Consider the following 19187-nt stretch of genomic DNA (forward strand, 5'->3'; position numbering starts at 1 on the left):
CTCAAACTCCCGACCTCAAGTGATCCGCCCACCTCGTTCCCTTTTTGATACAACCAATTTTAACTTTCTTTCGTTTTCTCGCTTTCTTTCTTTAAATTTTGTTTGTGTAAGTTTTTTTCTGGAGAAATGCTTAATGAACTGGTTTTGGGCTGTGTACACTTTTCAGATTATTTGGGTTAATCTGTATCTGCCTTCACAAACTGGCAGCCAAAGGTGTTGGGGTGGGGGGCAAATTCGATGCCCAGACATGTATTGATTAATTTGGACATATTTTTAAAAACATCGGTTTATTTGCCATCACTTAAAAATGTTAGAGCTCTTGTATAAAAATACAGATTTCTGGCTGGGCACAGTGGCTCACGCCTGTAATCCCAGCACTTTGGGGGGCCGTGGCAGGAGGATTGCATGAGGTCAGGAGTTCCAGACCAGCCTGGCCAACATGGTGAAACCCCATCTCTACTAAAAATACAAACATTAGCCAGGCGTGATGGCGCATACCTGTAATCTCAGCTACTTGGGAGGCTGAGACAGGAGAATCGCTTGAACCCAGGAGGTGCAGGTTGCAGTGAGCCGAGATCATGCCACTGTACTCCAGCCTGGGCAACAGAGCAAGAATGTGTCTCAAAAAAAAAAAAAATGCAGATTTCTGTCTTCTCTTTGAACATTGGAAGATTCAGCAGGATGGACATTGCACTTGCCAACTGGCAGCAACCAACTGGAGGAACTACATACTGGCTGCCCCCTCTATTAAGGACACTCAGTATCCTGTTGTGGGTCTCTCACCCACCTCCCTGCCCCTTTTGTTTTCCTAGAGCCGACCACTGTATTCATCTGCGGGCCCAAGTGGCATTTGTGGTGCTGAGTTTATGTTTTCATTATTATTTGCTTTCTCTTTTCCTCTTACACAAGAGACTTCCCAATGGCAGTAACTTCACTTGTATTAATAGTTCACAGAATGAAAGGTACTTCAGCAATCGTCTAGTGAAGTCTGTCTTCTTCATTTAATATTACAGATCTCACCTTCGAGTGAGTCTTTAATAAATGTCGACAAATGGCACACGAGTCTATTTCTAGGAAGTCAGCAGATGGGTAGAAAAAGCCAGTGGTAAACAGCCTATAACAATTTCCCTGGCTGTATTAAGTAGTATTGATGCTGGGTCAAACTAGTTAGGAGGATTTTCAGTTCTCCCATGAAAGCAAGGCTCTCTGGTAATCTGATTTGTTTTTCTTTTCTAGGAACCCTCTTCATAAATCAAACTCAGAAGACAGCTCTGTAGGTCAGTACCACTTTTCTTGGTTTACCTCTTTAATTATTTTAATACTTTATAGAAAACACAAACGTGAAAATACAAAACTCACAGTAATCCTTCTACTCAGAAATAAACACTGTTGAGATTTTGATGTACAACCTTATTCTCCTTTTACTAGGGGGTTTTAAAAAAACGTAATTGTGATCATATTCTGCATACTGTTTTATAGTTTTTAAGTTGAATATGTTATGAGCATTTTCCCATGACTGAATATTCTCTACGTTAATAGAGAAAAATTAGAAGCAACCTAAATATCCAGCAAAGAACGAATTGGTTAATTAGCTTATGGCACATCCAATATGGTGGAATATTATGCAGACTTAAAAATTTACTGCTGCTTTAAAAATCCTGGGATCTGTGTCCCTAATAATGTCCTTAGGATAAATCCTTCAATTTGGAATTTTTTGGATCCAAGATTATGCATAATTAAGGCATTGTATGTTTTATATATTCTTGATTATAAAATTCACTCTTGGTTTAGTAACAGCTATTCTGTTTGGGTCAGAGGGTGGGTGGCTGATAGTGATTAGGAACATAAATACTCTATCAAACCTGACTGCCTGGCTTTGAATCTGCCAACTCAATAGCTATCACCTTGTGCAGCTCACTTGCACCAAGCCTCAGTTTTCTCATCTGCTAGGTGGGAACAATGATGTGTCATATAATTGAGTATTAAATGAAATTTGCCATTAGATAGCAAAGTGCCTGGATATAGTAGCTGAATAAATGTTAGCTATTACTGTTATTAGGCTGCATCTCTGTTTCAGAAACATGAAAATGGGAGAAGGGAGAAGGGAGTATAGCTTATAGTCAAAGAAATATGTTCTCAGCCTGTGCAGTGGCTCACTTCTCTTATCCCAGCAATTTGGGAGGCCAAGGAGGGAGAATTACTTGGGCCCAGGAGTTCGAGACTGACCTGGGCAACATAGCAAGATGCTCTCTCTACGAAAAATTTAAAAATTAGGTGGGCATGGCACCATGCACCTGTAGTCCCAGCTACTTGGGAGGCTGAGGTGGGCGGATCCCTTGAGCCCAAGAGTTTGAGGCTACAGTGAGCTGTGATTGTACCACTGCACTCCAGCTTGGACGAAGAGACCATGTCTCTTAAAAAGAAAATAAATAGGCCGAATGTGGTGGCTCACATCTGTAATCCCAGCACTTTGGGAGGCTGAGGTGGGTGGATCACGAGGTCAGCAGTTCAAGACCAGTCTGGCCAATATGTTGAAATCCCATCTCTACTAAAAATACAAAAATTAGCCAGGCGTGGTGGCTCATGCCTGTAATCCCAGCTACTCAGGAGGCTGAGGCAGGAGAATCACCTGAATCCAGGAAGCAGAGGTTGTAGTGAGCCAAGATTGCACCGCTGCACTCCAGCCTAGGCAACAGAGCAAGACTGTCTCACAAAAAAAAAAAAGAAAGAAAGAAAATAAATATTCCCGAACTGTCCAAGAGCAAGGTTGAGTTAATAATAACTAGTCTGCTTTAACCCTGCATGTCTGACATTTGCTTCAGTGTTAAGCCCAAAGGCAGTGGGTGATACAAAACTTGCCATGAAGCTCTGTCTTTGGCGGAAAGGCTCCGGTTTCATTCCCACAGCTCTGGGGGCTGTCAAAACTTAAATGTGTGGTCATCCTGTTTTGACAGACGACGCCCTTTCTAGCCTGGGAGCACCATAGACATGGTTCCCACACGTCTGCTTCATTGCTTGGCACCACCAGTCTAGACTGGGGAAACCCATCACTTCGCTGGGCCCTATTTCCAGTGGCCGTGGAGCAACCAGACAGACTACAAGTGGTGACAGAGCTGCTATTTTGAATGTGCCACATCAGCACGATGGCAGACACCGCTGCTGCTGCTTTTTATTTGTAAAGAATAAAGGACTGCTCTACCCACTCATTTTACTTACTCTCCTCTTTCGCTTTGCTTTTAAAAAGGTATTACATATTATTGATGATCGGAACCCTACCACATATTAAAAATGCCTAGCTATAGCGGCGAATTTGTTTTCACTTGAAAGTCGCCGAAGTCATCTGGAAAGGATGGGGGGTGGGGTGGGTAGAGGGAGACCCATTTGGGAGGTGACACAGCCGGATTGCAGTCTTGCTTGTCTTTGTGCCCTGGGTAAGCTGTAGGTGGGTCACCAGGTAACCTGAATGCCAGGGAGTGCCGTATGCATGCCACAGCGAGACCCATGCAGACCACACTTCTGAGAGTAACACTGGGGGCCAGACCCAGAGACCCAGGGGACCAGCTCCCCTGACCTGTGGGCCCAGGACATACCAACCATTCTCTTCTTGTCGTTAAATCTGGAATAACAGAAATAAACCAAGGGTAGATCAGCAACAGAAATAACAACAAAACAAAGTGAACTTCTTAAAATACCCTATTTGTGGTGTAGTTGAAATAATTGTGGCTAAGACCAAAGGGGGGAAATATACTGCAAGACGAGGCCAAATTAGGCATACTAGTTAAACAAACATCAAAGTAAACACAAGAATGCATGTTTTGCCTTCCTTTTTGATGTTTCTGTTTCTCGTCTTAACCTCACTGCACCGTTTCTTGCTACTAGGAAATTTGCATTTCTTTTAAACAACTTTATAGGCATCTCCCATTCTTTCAGTAACTGAAAGAAAAAACTGTCCTTTTGTGAAATCAAAATATTCTTACCAGCTTTGAATTATAAGGAAGAGGCTACTTTTGTTATTAATGATGAATTTATTGCTTGTGCTTTTTGTTCCTTTTTTTTTTTTTCTTTTTTAAGGAAAAGGAGACTGGAAGAAAAAAAATAAGTATTTCTGGCAGAACTTCCGAAAGAACCAGAAAGGAATAATGAGACAGACTTCAAAAGGTACTGCAATGCAGCTGGCGGACAGTAGGTCCTTTTAGCTCTGACGTGTGAAGAATCCTGTGCTGCTAATCTCAGTGGATGCTTGCTATAAGTTAGCGTAACTCACCGCATGTGCTCCTAAAATGTTCAACTTTTCTGACATTCCTGTTATTACTTTAAGACTTTGTCCCAGTGATTTTCTTTTTTTTTTTTGAGTCAAAGAAAACAAAAGGGGACAAGTTCACAGTTCTTTCCTTTCATAGATCTGACAGCAGAGGCCGAATCTTTCGTTTTCTCAGTCGCACCAACCTCAGAAAGATCTTTACTCTTCTCTCATCAAGATCTAGCCTGAAAGGGCCTAGAGAGCCCTAGCATGTGTTGGTTTGGGACTCTCCTGTCCGCGTTCCCACTGAGATCCTTTGCATTCTTCTGAACTTCTGATGCTCTTCTGCAGCGGGACGGTTATGGGGTGTTGCCCCTGGAAACTCCAGTGGTCTGACATCATGGGAATTTGCCTGGGCGGCTTTGTGAAGGGAGTTCTGCCCTACTCTCGGCTGTGTCTTTTGTTGTTGTTTATATAGTAAGTAAATATATCATCCCTTTGAGGCTCAGTTACATAATTTATGTTTCCCCAGTATTCAAAGAAGAAACCAGAACAAATCCACTTCCAGATTCCAGTCCAGCTGAATGAGGTTATCAGTAGATTAAAAAGTTCTCCTTGATCACCAGTGACACTGCTTGTTTTCCTTTACAAAATCTTAGTGTCCTGTGCTGTGTGGAACGTCTGTTTAATTATCAGTACACATGGAAATGAGAAAAACGGATGTGAACAGCAGACACGTCAGAGCACACCTGGGTTCCTTGGCAACATTCCACTTGGTTCTTTTTTCAAGTTGTCCTACTTTTAAGCATTCCCAGTTTTTTGTATTCACCCAGCATCGCTTGTGATTCAAAATAAACCTTGGAGTCTAAAAAAAAAAAAAGTCTAAAGCTAAGGAGAAAGGGAGAGGTACAGAGGGAGAGGGAGGGAAGGAGGAAGGCAACAGTTTACCAGCTAACGTGGATTTTTAAAGAACCCAACCAACTCCCCATCACCCTCTCTGCCATTTGAGGTGACACAGATAGTAAAATGAATCAACCCAGCAGGCTTGTCTCTTCACCCAGCACACACTATTATTCTCCCTGTGCAAGTAGCAAAGGGAACCTGAGGAGTATTTTTGGATTGATTGATTACAAAATGGAAATGGGATGGAAATACAGGGCAACATAAATTCCAAAGTCAGCCATGCCTGAAATGGTTTCCTACAAGTCTACAGGCAGACTCTTTCCCTCTGTCTCTTACACCAAAGGCAAATTAAGCCACAGCCGGGGGCATCCTAACGATATTGGAAGCTGGTAAAAAGTATGAATGAGAAAGATGGGGAGGAGAGGAGGGTGTGGGACTGGAGTGGGGATGTTAAAGCTCACGTTCAGTAACATGTCCTTCCCCACACGCTGACCAGAGGCACCATTGCCCAATGTGGCTCAGATATACCAGAGGCAATAGCAGTCTGTTTGCTCTGTAGGAAAATCTTTGGAATCTAATGGGACATTCTCTTCTCTGCAGTTCTAGCTGCCTTCAGGTGTGAGTTGGAAGTTGATTTTGCCTCAGTTTGGAAACCAATTTATGACAATAATACTTTCAGATACAGACCTATATGGCACCCTTCTTCTGATTAACTCAACATGCTTCATGTCTGTGATTTGCACTTAGCATTTTTTTTTTTTTTTTTTTTTTTTTTTTGGGTCTTCAGATGGAGTCTTGCTCTGTCACCTAGGCTGGAGTGCAGTGGTGTGATCTTGGCTCACTGCAACCTTCACCTCCCGGGTTCAAAGCAATTCTCCTGCTTCAATCTCCTGAGTATCTGGGATTACAGGTGCCTGCCACCATGCCCGGCTAATTTCTGTATTTTTAGTGGAGATGGGGTTTCACCTTGTTGGCCAGGCTGGTCTCGAACTCCTGACCTCAAGTGATCCACCTGCCTTGGCCTCCCAAAGTGCTGGGATTACAGGCATGAGCCACTGTGCCCAGTGCACTTAGTTTTGAGGAATAATAATAGTGAAATAGCTTAGTAGGAATGGAAGGTTTTGCCAGGCTGTGGGTCTGGACTCTTTGACCTTCCTTCCTCTGTCGTGACCTAGGATTCTTTCCCACTTCTTTGCAAAAATGTTTTCTTCTCATTTGTATTTCTAATGGAAGGACACAGAGAACCCACAGCTGAAGGAGCCTTGGAATGCTTGTATGATCCAGTTGGGTGTGTAAATTAGATCTTTACTCCACCTATAGCAAGGAGCTCTCTCTCACTTTCCTCCACAACCCGTCCACTGGGTACTCTATCTCCAAGGCTCTGATCATCTTGAAGGATTTGTTTCTATGGTGACACCCACGTGTTCTGCAAGCCTGTTTCTCAATCAGAGGTGCTTATTGGCTTCTTAAAAAGCAGCATAGTTTTGCCATCCTTTGCTTCATCAGTAACGTTCAACATACATAGTGTCCTGAGCAACATTCTTCCCTAGCCCGAGACAGCAGATGTTCAGCATTGACATTCTGTTTTGCCATTCTTGTCACTCCGTTATTCTTTGTCCTCAATCTCCAGGAGAAGACGTTGGTTATGTTGCCAGTGAAATAACAATGAGCGATGAGGAGCGGATTCAGCTAATGATGATGGTCAAAGAAAAGATGATCACAATTGAGGAAGCACTTGCTAGGGTAAGCATGCAGATACCTGGTTTATATTTGTGAGGATTTGACTTTCTGAAGTGTAAAAATGTTTGCGGCCAACAAGGGGTATAGGAATCAGGTACCCATGTTGTCAGATAAAATATTTATTCTGTTTACTTGATACAAACATTCTACTTTGTGAGGTGAAACTTCTATAGTCAATGAAAACACGAATGAATGAATGAATGGCAGATATTTTTGATCTGTGGACCACATTAATGAGGAAAATGGCCTTCTGAATGCAGCTGCAAAATTCACAAGCCTTTTGAAAAGAATGTAATCAGTAGTAAAAGATTAATTATTAAATAAAAATCAAATGTACTAAAAACATTGTAAACATCAGGATTTCTTTTTTTTTTTTTTTTGAGATAGGGTCTCACTATGTTGCCCAGACTATAGTGCAGTGATGCAATCACAACTCACCGCAGCCTCAACCTCCTGGGCCCAAGCAATCCTCCCATGTCAGCCTCCTGAGTAGCTGGGACCACAGGTGTGTGACACCACACCTAGCTAATTTTTAAATTTTTTACAGAGACAGGGTCTCCTCATGTTGCCCAGGCTGGTCTCAAACCCGTGGGCTCAAGTGATTCTCTCACCTCGGCCTCCCAACATGTTGGAATTACAGGCATAAGCAAGCGAACCTGGCCTATAAATATCAGTTCTATAAGATGCCTTCACAAACTGAATTTTGAATAATCTAAAGGTTATACTTACTTTCATATCTAAGTAAATATTAATTGCAATTTATTGTGTTTGTTTTTTGTTTTTAGTATTTCCCCCTGAGTTAAGTTAGGCACTACAAGAAGCCTAATTAACCTTTAGGATACTAGAGCAGCATTTATGATAGGCAGCAATTTATTAAGAGATTCCCTGCTTTGTTGTTGAACAACGAACCCGTTGATTCTTGAATTTTCACTTTGAACAGTTGGTTCAGTACTGTGCAGATAAGTCCCAAATAAACAGGTTTAGAAATTGACAAAAACCTTCAAATCACCAAGGAACCATTGAATGAGTTAAGACTTTACCATTGTCTTGGTCCATTTTGTGCTGCTGTAACAGAATACCACAGACTGGGTAATTCATCAAGAACAGGAATTTATTGGTGCACAGTTCTGGAGGCTGGGAAATCTAATGTCAAGGGGCCCCAGCAGGTTTGGTGTCTGGTGAGACTGTGCTCTTCTAAGATGACACCTTGTACACCACATCATCTGCAGGGGAGGAAGGCTAGATGCTTATAAGCCAGAAGGAGGAATGCCAAGAAGCTAAAGGGAGCAAACTTACCCTTTGATAATGACAGTAATACTACCCTATCACCTCCCAAAGTTTCACCTCTTAACACTGCCACAACAGCTACCAAATTCTCACCATGAACTTGGGGAGAGACAAACATTCAACACACAGAAACCATAACACTCAACCTATAGCAACCATTGAGTGGAATCTTAAAGGTCTGAAACCTTGAAACAGTGGCACACATATACTCAGTTTAGTTTAATATACAGTAGTTCCCTCTTACATGCAAGGGATATGTTCTGAGACCCTCAGTGGATGCCTGAAACTGCAGATGGTACCAAACCCTATACATACTATGTATGTTTTTTCTTATGTTCCTATGCATACATATCCATGGTAGAGTTTAATCTATAAATTAGATATAATAAGAAATTAACAACAATAAAAATAAAATAGAACAATTATAACAATATTCTGTAATAAAACTTATGCGACAAAGATGTCCATTTTCACTACTGTTACTCCACATAGTACTGAAAGTCCTAGCTATAGCAATCAGGCAAGAGAAAGAAATAAAAGAGAACCAAAGATTCCACTGAAAAACTATTAGAACTGATAAATTAAGTAAAGTTGCAGGCTATAAAGTCAACACATACAAATCAGTAGCATTTCTATATGCCAGCAACAAATAGTCTGAAAAGAAATCAAGAAAGTAATCCCATTTATAGTAGCTACAAATAAAATACCTAAGAATAAACTCAACCAAAGAAGTGAAAGCTCTCTATAATGAAAACAATAAAACATTGATGCAAGAAAAGGACACCAAAAAAAAAAGGAAAGCTATTCCATGTTCATGGATTAGAAGAATCAACATCATTAAAATGGCTGTACTACCCGAAGCAATCTACAGATTCAGTGCAATCCATATCAAAATACCAATGACATCTTCACAGAATTAGAAGAAACAATCTTACACTTTGGGAGGCCGAGGCGGATAGATCACTTGAGATCAGGAGTTCGGTGCCAACCTGGCCAACATGGTGAAACCCCATCTCCACTAAAAATACAAAAATTAGCCAGGCGTGGTGGCACGTGTCTGTAGCAAGCTACTTGGGAGGCTGAAGCAGAAGAATAGCTTGAATCGGGGAGGCGGAGTTTGCAGTAAGCCGAGGTCGTGCCATTGAACTCCAGCCTGGGTGAGAGTGAGAATCCATCCCCCCCACCCCCAAAAAAAGGAAAGAAGAAAAAATAATCTTAAAATTTGTATTGAACCACAGAATACCTAGAATAGCCAAAGCCACCCTGAGCAAAAAGAACAAAACTGGGGGAATGACATTAACTGACTTCAAATCTATACTACGGAGCTGTAGTAACCAAAACAGCATGCTACTGGCATAAAAACAGACATGTAGACCAATGGAATAGAATAGACAGCCTGGAAATAAACCCATACATCTGCAGTGAACTTACTTTCAACAAAGGTGCCAAGAATATACAATGGGGAAAGAACAATCTCTTCAATAAATGGTGCTGGGAAAATTGGATATTCATATGCAGAAGAATGAAACTAGAACCCTCTCTCTTGCCATATAGAAAAATCTAATCAAAATGGATTAAAGACAAATCTTTAAGACTCAACTATGAAACTAGTAAAAGAAAACATTGAGGAAATTCTCCAGGACATTGGACTGGGCAAAAATTTCTCGAGTGATATCCTAAAAGTACAGGTAGCTAAAACAAAAATGGACAAATGGGATTACATCATGTTAAAATGCTTCTGCACAGCAAACAAAGCAATCAGCAAAGTGAAAAGACAACCCACATGCTGGAAGAAAATATTTGCAAACTAACCCTCTAAAAAAGGATTAATAAACAATATATGTGGAACTCAAACAACTCAATAGGAAAAAAATCCAATAATCTAATTTAAAAAATGGAGAAAATATCTGAATAGACATTTCTCAGAAGAAGACATACAAAGGGAAAACAGACATGTGAAAAGGTGTTCAACATTATTGGTCGTCAGAGAAATGCAAATCAAAACTGCAGTAAGATATCATCTCACCCCAATTAAAATGGCTTTGTGGGATGGAGTCTCACTCTGTTGCCCAGGCTGGAATGCAGTGGCGAGATCTCGGCTCACTGTGACCGCCACCTCCTGGGTTCAAGCGATTCTCCTGCATCAGCCTCCCGAATAGCTGGGATCACAGGTGCCTGCCACCACAACTGGCTAATTTTTTTTTTTTTTTTTTTTTTTTTTTTTTTTTTGAGATGGAGTCTCACTCTATCGCCCAGGTTGGAGTGTAGTGGTGCAATCTTGGCTCAGTGCAACCTCCACCTCCCAGGTTCCAGCAATTCTCCTGCCTCAGCCTCCCGAGTAGCTGGGATTACAGGTGCCCACCACCACGCCTGGCTAATTTTTGTATTTTTAGTAGAGACAGTGTTTCACCATGTTGACCAGGCTGGTCTCGAACTCCTGACCTCAGGTGATCCACCTGCCTCGGCCTCCCAAAGTGTTGTGATTACAGGCATGAATCACTGTGCCTGGCCTAAAATGGCTTTTATCCAAAAGACAGGCAATAACATGCTGTTAAGGATATGGAGAAAGGGGGACCCTCATATATTGTTGATGGGAATGTAAATTATTACAGCCACTATGGAGAACAGTATGGAGGTTCCTCACAATACAAAAAAATAGAACTACCATATGATGCAGCAATCCCGCTGCTAGTATCTACCCAAAAGAAGGGAAGTAAGCATAGAGCTATCTGCACTCTAATGTTTATTGCAGTGCTGTTGACAATAGCCAAGACTTGGAAGCAACCTAAGTGTCCATCAACAGATGAATGGATAAAGAAAATGTGGTACATATACACAGTGGAACACTACCCAGCCATAAAAAAGAGTGAGTTTCTGTCATTTACAACAACATGGATGGAACTGGAGGACATTATATTAAGTGAAATAATCCAGGCAAACAGAAAGTCAAACTGCACAAGTTCTCACTCATTTGTGGAAGGTAAAAGTTAAAACAATTGAACCGATGGAGATAGAGAGTAGAATGATGGTTACCAGAGCCTGGGGATGGTAGTGAGGAGGTGAGGGGAAGTATGGATGGTTAATGGGTACGAAAGTATAGTTAGAAAGAATGAATAACATCTAGGATTTGCTAGCACAACAGGGTGACTACAGTCAACAATAATATATTGTACATTTAAAAATAACGAAAAGATTATAATTGGAATGCTGGGCTTAGTGCAGATGAGCAGGTCGGTGCTGGGGCAGGTGGTGGAGTGAGTGGCAGGTGAAAGTGACAGCCTCCTGTCCATGCTGCTCATCTCCTGCGCCTTCATTCTCAGCCTGGTCTGCTTTGCCACAATAGTAACCACCTGGCCCAGCTGCCGGCTGGTGCAAAATGCTCATCATATGTTTTCTCTCTCATTCCATTCCTTGGGCATGCCATACATTTGGAAAAAGTTCAACTGAGTTTCTAGAAAGTGCATATGAGAAGTATGGGCATATGAAGAGTATGGACCTGTATTTAGTTTTCCTATGGTGAGCAAGACATTTACTCCTGGAGAGAGATGAGACTGCACCACTTTTTTTTTTTTTTTTTTTTTTTTTGAGATGGAGTTTTGCCCTTTCGGCCAGGCTGGAGTGAAGTAGCATGATCTCGGCTCGCTGCAACCTCCACCTCCTGGGTTCAAGTGATTCTCCTGCCTCAGCCTCCCGAGTAGCTGGGATTATAGGCGCCTACCACCACGCCAGGCTAATTTTTGTATATTTAGTAGAGACGGGGTTTTACCATGTTGGCCAGGGTGGTCTCAAACTCCTGACCTCATGTGATCCACCTGCCTTGGTCTCCCAAAGTGCTAGGATTATTGGCCTGAGCCACTGCGTCCAGCCGACTGCACCACTTTTTAATAGTAAAATCAAAGATGCAGAAGATGTCTACAGTCATCTCAGGACACCTGTGTTTGGGAAGGGAGTTGAATATGACATGCCTAATCCAGTGTTGGGGCAAGAGAAAATGTTAAAAAGTAGCCTAATGTAGCCCACTTTAGACAGCAAGTTTCTATAACTGAAATAGAAAGGAATACTTTCAAGCTGGGGAGAAAGCAGAGAAAAAAATTGTGTGAAGCTCTTTCTGAGCTCATCATTTGATAGCTAGCCATGGTTTACATGGAAAGGAAATCAGAAGTCAGTTCAGTAAGAGGTGGCACAGCTGTGCACAGATGTGAGTGGCGGCTTCAAGCCTTTGGCCTGGCTGCGGCCACCTTGGCCGCCTCTGCGTGGCTGCAGAAGCAGCTACAAAGCTCATTGAGAGCACAACTATTGTCTGTAAGGTAACCCAGAAACACAGAAACCAGAAGAAAAAGTCCAAGGCATTCTCCAAACTTTACTGGATACTACAGACAAGGGTGAGCACCTGTTGGCAGATGAGGAAGTCACAGGGCTGCTTATTAGACTGTTCTCAGGGCAGCATACATCCTCAACTGCTGGTGCCTAAATGAGCTGCTTTATAGCCAGAGATGAAACACTTCATGAAAAATGTTATTTGAAGCAGAAAACTGTCCGTGGAGAGGATCTACCTTCTTTAACTTATGACCTGCTCAAGATTGAAACTCCCCAGCACTTTAGGAGGCTGAGGCAGGCAGATCACCTGATGAGGTCAGGAGTTCAAGACCAGTCTGGCCAACATGATGAAACCCCTAATAAAAATACAAAATTAGCCAGGCGTGGTGGCACGCACGTGTAATCCCAGCTACATGGGAGGCTGAGGCAGGAGAATCGTGGAGGCAGAGGTTGCAGTGAGCCGAGATCACACCATTGCACTCCAGCCTGGGCAAAAAAAGCAAAACTCCATCTTAAAAAAAAAAAAAAAAAAGATTGAAACTTATTTAATCACTGTACAGAGAAAGTTAAGACTTAGACTTCCTGTATCGACTATGCTGAGAATGGCTAAACTGCCTCAGAGGGTGTGATAGGACGTACCATTCCTCCAGGCCACCAAATGGGTTTATCTCCCACTGTCAATCAAGGAATTCAAGACACTTGGGTGGAGCTTGTGGATCCTGATCAGTGATTACAGGACATCTCAACAGGAGAGAAGATTGTCTATGTGCCATTTGGAGGTGGGCCTCATCATATTGGGAAAAATTTTGCCCATGTTCAGATCAAGACAGTTTGGTCCACTCTGTTTCATTTGTATGAATTTGATTTCATTGATGGATATTTTCCCACTATAAATTATAAAACCATGATTTATCACACCCCTAAAAACCCAGTTATCACATACAAATGAAGATCAAAATGAAAAAGGCTACAGAGAACTAATATGTGAAACATTACTGTAAGCTCAAAAATCACTGGAAAAGAATGAAATTTACAAAACAAACCTCAGTGTACTGTCTTTTTTAGTGTAATTTTAAAAGATAGCTTAACTTAGGATTTCAATATTTTATTTACTGAATGCTTTCATCCCGTCTAATGGCATTAACAGACATTTTCTAATAGCTTTATGATGGATAATTAACACATATGCTTAAGGAAGTCAAGCTCATTAGTGAAAATGTTGCTTAGGTAGATCTAGGTCATCGGCAGATTTTAAATAACAATTTCTGTGTACCGGGATACCTCAGAGGTATTGCAGGTTTGGCATCAGACCACTGCAGTAAAGGGAATATTGCAGTAAAGTGAGTCACATAAATTTGTTGGTGTTCTCAAAAAAATAGTTTCTGGATTTAATATAAGACGCACCTCCTTTATCTCTTCATAGAACTGAAAAGAGTTAGGGCCTTGCTCTGGATTTGGCGTTGGCTTACGAGAGTGTGGTGGCTGTTCTGATCTACCCAGGCCACTCAAACTTTCTCCATGTCAGCAATAAAGCTGTTCCATTTTCTTATCATTTGTGTGTTCAGTGGAGTAGCACTTTTCATTTCCTTCGAGAACTTTTCCTTTGCATTCCCAACTTAACTGTTTGATGCAAAGACCTCGCTTTTAGCTTACCCTGGCTTTCAACATGCCTTCCTCACTAAGCTTAATCATTCCTAGCTTTTGATTTAAAGTGAGAAGCATGCTACTCTTCCTTACAATTAAAGGCACAGAGGCAATTGCAGGGTTATTAATTGGCCTAATTTAAATATGTTGTGTCTCAGGAAATAGGGAGGCTTGAGCAGGAGGGAGAGAGATGGGAGAATGACTGGTCAGTGGAACCATCAGAACACACACATTTATCCATTAAGTTCACTATCTTATATGTTTAGGTTCGTGGCTCCCCCAAACAATTACAATATTAACATCCAAGGTCACGGATCACAGGTCACCATAACAGACGTAATAAGAATGAAAAAGTTTGAAATACTGTAGGAAGTGCCAAAATGTGACAACAGGGACTCAGAGTGAGCCCATGCTGTTAGAAAAGTGGCACTGATAAACTCGTTCGATGCAGGGCTGCCACAAACCTTCGATTTGTAAAACACAGTTTCTGTGATGTGCAGTGAAGTCAAGCTCAGTAAAATGAGGTGTGCCTGTACCAATTTTAAAGGCTTACATAGCTCTTGGCAAGTAAGTTCAGGACATTCAAATCTTTTACTAATTCCATAAGATGTAGAAAGCCCATACTTGGAAGCTATAGGTTATTCATAATTTATGTGAGTAATTTGTTTGTTGGGGGGTGAAGATAAGAGGGAAGGGAACACACTCACATTTAAAGCCTTGGATAAAAGAGAATCGTAGTAAATTTATTGGAATGATAATACTCAGCATTGATGAGCGATATTGTAGAAAAATATGTCCTTTGCCATTTTAACTGGAAGCACTGTCTATATGAAATTGAGAGAGATCTATGACCGTGATTTAAGAATCAGATTTCCTTAAAAATAAGTATTTATACTAAAGACTGCTCAAGTCAATGTGATCTAATCATTAAGTATTACACATTGATCTGATAATGTATGTATGTGATTCCAACAAGACCATATCTGTGTGAAAGTCAGAAATAAAGTCCTTTGGAGATTAAGCAAAGAACACTTAATGTTTGTCATTGACTGTCACTGATGTTTTGGCATGGTGAACTTTTTTTTTTTTTTTTTTTTTAGATAGGGTCTTGCTCTGTAGCCAAGGCTAGAGTGCAGTGGCGTGATAATGGTTCACTGCAGCCTCGACCTTCCAGGCTCAATCAGTTCTCATGCCTCAGCTTCCTTAGTAGCTGAGACTCTAGGCATGTGCCACCACACCTGGCTAATTTTTTTTTGAGACAGAGTCTCGCTCTGTCACCCAGGCTAGAGTGCAGTGGCACGATCTTGGCTCACTGCAACCTCCACCTCCCAGGTTCAAGCAGTTCTCCTGCCTCAGCCTCCCAAGTAGCTGGAACTACAGGCACGCGCCACCACACCCAGCTAATTTTTGTGTTTTTAGTAGAGACAGGGTTTCACCATGTTGGCCAGGCTGGTCTCGAACTCCTGACCTCAAGTGATCCACCTGCCTCAGCCTCCCAAAGTGGTGGGATTACAGGCGTGAGCCACCGTGCCTGGTTCAAACTTTTCTTAATTCAGGTGTCATACATCTGATTCCCTGGAAGCACAGCCTGAGATAGGGACTCTTGTGTGTCTTAGTCTATTTAGTGTTGCTATAAAGGAATACCTGAGACAGGGTAACTTACAAAGAAAGGAGGTTTATTTGGCTCATGATTCTACTGCCGAGGGATTGGTCATCTAGTGAAAACCTCAGGCTGCTTCCACTTATGGTGGAAGGCAGTGTGTGTGCAGAGATCACTTGGTGAGAAGAAACAAGAGGGAGAGGGGAGGTGCCTGGCTCTTTTATAACTACTGCTCTTTGGGGAACAAATAGAGTGAGAAATCACCTTCCCCACCCCTCCCCAGGGTATTAAACTATTCTTATGGCCTAAACACCTCTCTTTAGGCCCCCATCCCCAATATTGGAATTCAATTTCAGTATAAGGTTTGGGGAAAGAGACATCCAAACTATATATAGCATTGTGCAAGTGGCTTATTGAAAGAAGGCTTTTAAGAGAAACCTCTTAAAAGTGAGGGAGAAAGATGAAGTTGGACAGAGATGTGATTTCAGGAGGAGTCTAGCCTCACTCAGCCTGATTCCAAAGGGAGTGGGGAGCCCTGGAGGGTGAATGGCATTGTAGAGTTTGTCATGCCAGGGATGAGATGTCTGAAAGCTGATTGGGGATGGGGAGCAGCCATCTAGATATCTTTGTGGAGACAGCTTCTTTTAGTCATGTTCTCTAGAGCAGGGTATGTGAATTTATACCTATAGGACATTCTTGTAAAGTCATTAAGGTAATCTGGGCATCTGGTATACCAGAGCACAAGATTATGAACCAGGAACCTAGATGTATTGTTGAGTAATTTCCTTATAAAAGCGACTGTGCATCAAATCACAGAGATTTGGACACATATAGAGTCCATAGGAGATTTTTAAAAAATTGATCCCATGGGGAGAAGTTGGAAAGGATTTATCTCAAAAGAAGCAGAAAAGAACTTAATCACAGTCTTCAAGTGCCTGAGGGTTGTTAAAGAGTACATCTTTCAGATGTCCTGGAGAATGTTTGATTGTTTGTTTTTAAAATCTCTACTGAGGATAGATTAGAAAGAAATGAATTTAAAAAGCAGCTGGAGTGGATTTCAGTTTAATATAATGTAAATGCTCTTTATAGTAAGCACTAGTAGAAATTGGAACATTATGATATATCTCTCCCTAAAGGTCTCCAAGATGGAATGAGCATTACTCTTTTAAAGATGGCCATCACTCTAAAAAATCATGTCCTGGACTTCAACTGTGAGAAAACAATGAGATTTGGGAACACAGGATGTGAGGGAATGTTTTTGCTTAAGACACACACACACACCTTAAAATGTCATTATTTTATAACTCCTGGAATTAATGTAAAACACTACAGATTTGCTTTAAAAGGTATACATCCTTTAATGAAATTACAAATGGTCGTGCCTTCATGAAATTATAATTAAACCAAAACTTCTCGAACCAAAGTGGAATATAAAAATGTAATTATAACAGGTAATTATCCATGTAATAACTGTGCAATTACATGCTTTTTTTTTTTTTTCCTGTGCAGTGCACTTAAAAAAAAATAGAGAGATTGTTTTGTAACTTTAAAACACTTAGAGTTGTGTAATTAGGATAATTAAAAAAAACAGTTGCTAGGTGCAGTGGCTCACGCCTCCAATCTCAGCACTTTGAGAGGCCAAGGCAGGTGGATCACTTGAGCCTAGGACATCGACACCAACCTGGGCATCATGATGAAACCTCATCTCTACAAAAAATACAAAAAAATTAGCTGGATGTGGTGCCATGCCCCTGTAGTCCCAGCTACTCGGGAGGCTGAGATGGGAGGATTGCTTGAGTCAGGGAGATCAAGGTTGCAATGAGCCGTGATTGCACTACTGCACTCCAGCCTGGGCAACAGAGCGAGACCCTGTTACAGAAAACAAACCGAAAAACCAGTTAAGTAGCAAAGTTTGGGTAGGGCACAGAATTAAAATCTCTATCAGAAGAGCACACATAGTTTTAGGCTCCAAAGTAGAGAGCAGAGATGAGCATACAGCAGGGAAAAAAAAATCATCATATATGATTGACTAGTTAGAAATTTGTACCTGTTTTCCTTAAAGCTGAAAGGTATTTAGTGGCTCCTAGGAGATGCAGCTAAGGTTGGGTATAAACATGGACTAGAGACCTGGAGACCTGATAATCTCATGATAATCCCATTTTCCAATGGACAGATACTCTCAATCATACAGGGAGAATGTAGCATTTCACAAGCCAATATATCAAAATGGAGAGAACATCCTAGTGTATAACATAATGTAAAGACTGGAACAATCTAAGTGTCCCTAATGTAATGGAAAGATTAAAATGATTAATACCCCTAATACCCAAAAGTTTAAACATGTCAAGTTAATGTGAACTTTGAGCTTTCTTTTCTCTGAAAGCACAATGGTAATAATAATAGTATTATGCTAACTCTATTGCTTTGATACAGTGTGCTGAGAGTTTTGCTGCATTATCATAGTTAATTCTGGTAACAGCTCTGTAAGACAGATTTATTGTCATGCCTGTTGTCCAGGTGGAGGAACCGAAACATAGAGGGGTTAAATAATTTGTCCTCAGGCCTCCCAGCTGGTATTTGGTTCTGCATTCAAGCTCTTACTCAATAATCAATACTGCCTACCTCCTCCCACATATATGCAGAAAAGAATTTCGCAGGTTGAAATCACAGTTGTGAAAGTGGCTTTTTCCTAGAGGAATAACTGTCATTGTCGTGGCGTTACCACATCCTCAAGCTCCAGGGCTTCGGGATTGTCCAGTCACCATCACGTGGGCTAGCAGGTTCAATTATTTCTGTTTTTAAGTTGCTTGGCACATGGAACATGATTTGATCACTGTCTTAAATTCATATGTGCACACTGCTTTGTAATAGGGTTTGAATGCAGTGACAATTGTTTTGAACCCCAGAGCTCAGTTTCTGTGTAACACTCTCTCACATATGCCATTCTGAAAGATCTCATCTTGCTAAGTTAAATTTGCTCACTTATTTGGGAAGTATAGTAAAAGACGTTATAAAAAATTTTTTAAAGTAAATCTGCTCACTTTGCTATAGCCTTCTTTCTTTCTTTCCTTTCTTTCCTCGGAGTTTCGCTCTTGTCGCCCAGGCTGGAGTGCAATGGCGCGATCTCGGCTCACTACCACCTCCGCCTCCCAGGTTCAAGCGATTCTCCTGCCTCAGCCTCCTGAGTAGCTGGGATTACAGGCATATGCCACCACGCCCAGCTAATTTTTGTGTTTTTAGTAGAGATGAAGTTTCACTATCTTGGCCAGGCTGGTCTCGAACTCCTGACCTCAGGTGATCCACCTGTCTTGGCCTCCCAAAGTTCTGGGATTACAGGTGTGAGCTACTGCGCCTGGCCTGCTATAGGATTTCAATTGTCTTTCTGTGTTTTTCAAAAACTAGAAACCTTGTTTCTGAACATAAACTTTTAATATCTCTAAGATCTCAATAGAGAGA

At 41.4% G+C, this 19187-nt stretch overlaps 1 protein-coding gene across 4 annotated transcripts in view; it reads left to right on the forward strand.

Moving 5' to 3' along the window:
• The window catches only part of SASH1 (SAM and SH3 domain containing 1), a 281660-nt gene that overhangs the window by 197087 nt on the left and 65386 nt on the right, over positions 1-19187 (forward strand). For all 4 annotated transcript variants that reach the window (XM_063667098.1, XM_063667099.1, XM_063667097.1 and 1 more), the window contains 3 exons: positions 1237-1277; positions 4072-4158; positions 6774-6886. In XM_063667098.1, the coding sequence (XP_063523168.1) occupies positions 1237-1277; positions 4072-4158; positions 6774-6886 (241 nt within the window). The remainder of the gene's footprint in view (positions 1-1236; positions 1278-4071; positions 4159-6773; positions 6887-19187) is intronic.

The sequence above is a fragment of the Pongo pygmaeus genome, chromosome 5 (assembly GCF_028885625.2).
Source record: "Pongo pygmaeus isolate AG05252 chromosome 5, NHGRI_mPonPyg2-v2.0_pri, whole genome shotgun sequence".
NCBI classification, from domain to species: domain Eukaryota; kingdom Metazoa; phylum Chordata; class Mammalia; order Primates; family Hominidae; genus Pongo; species Pongo pygmaeus.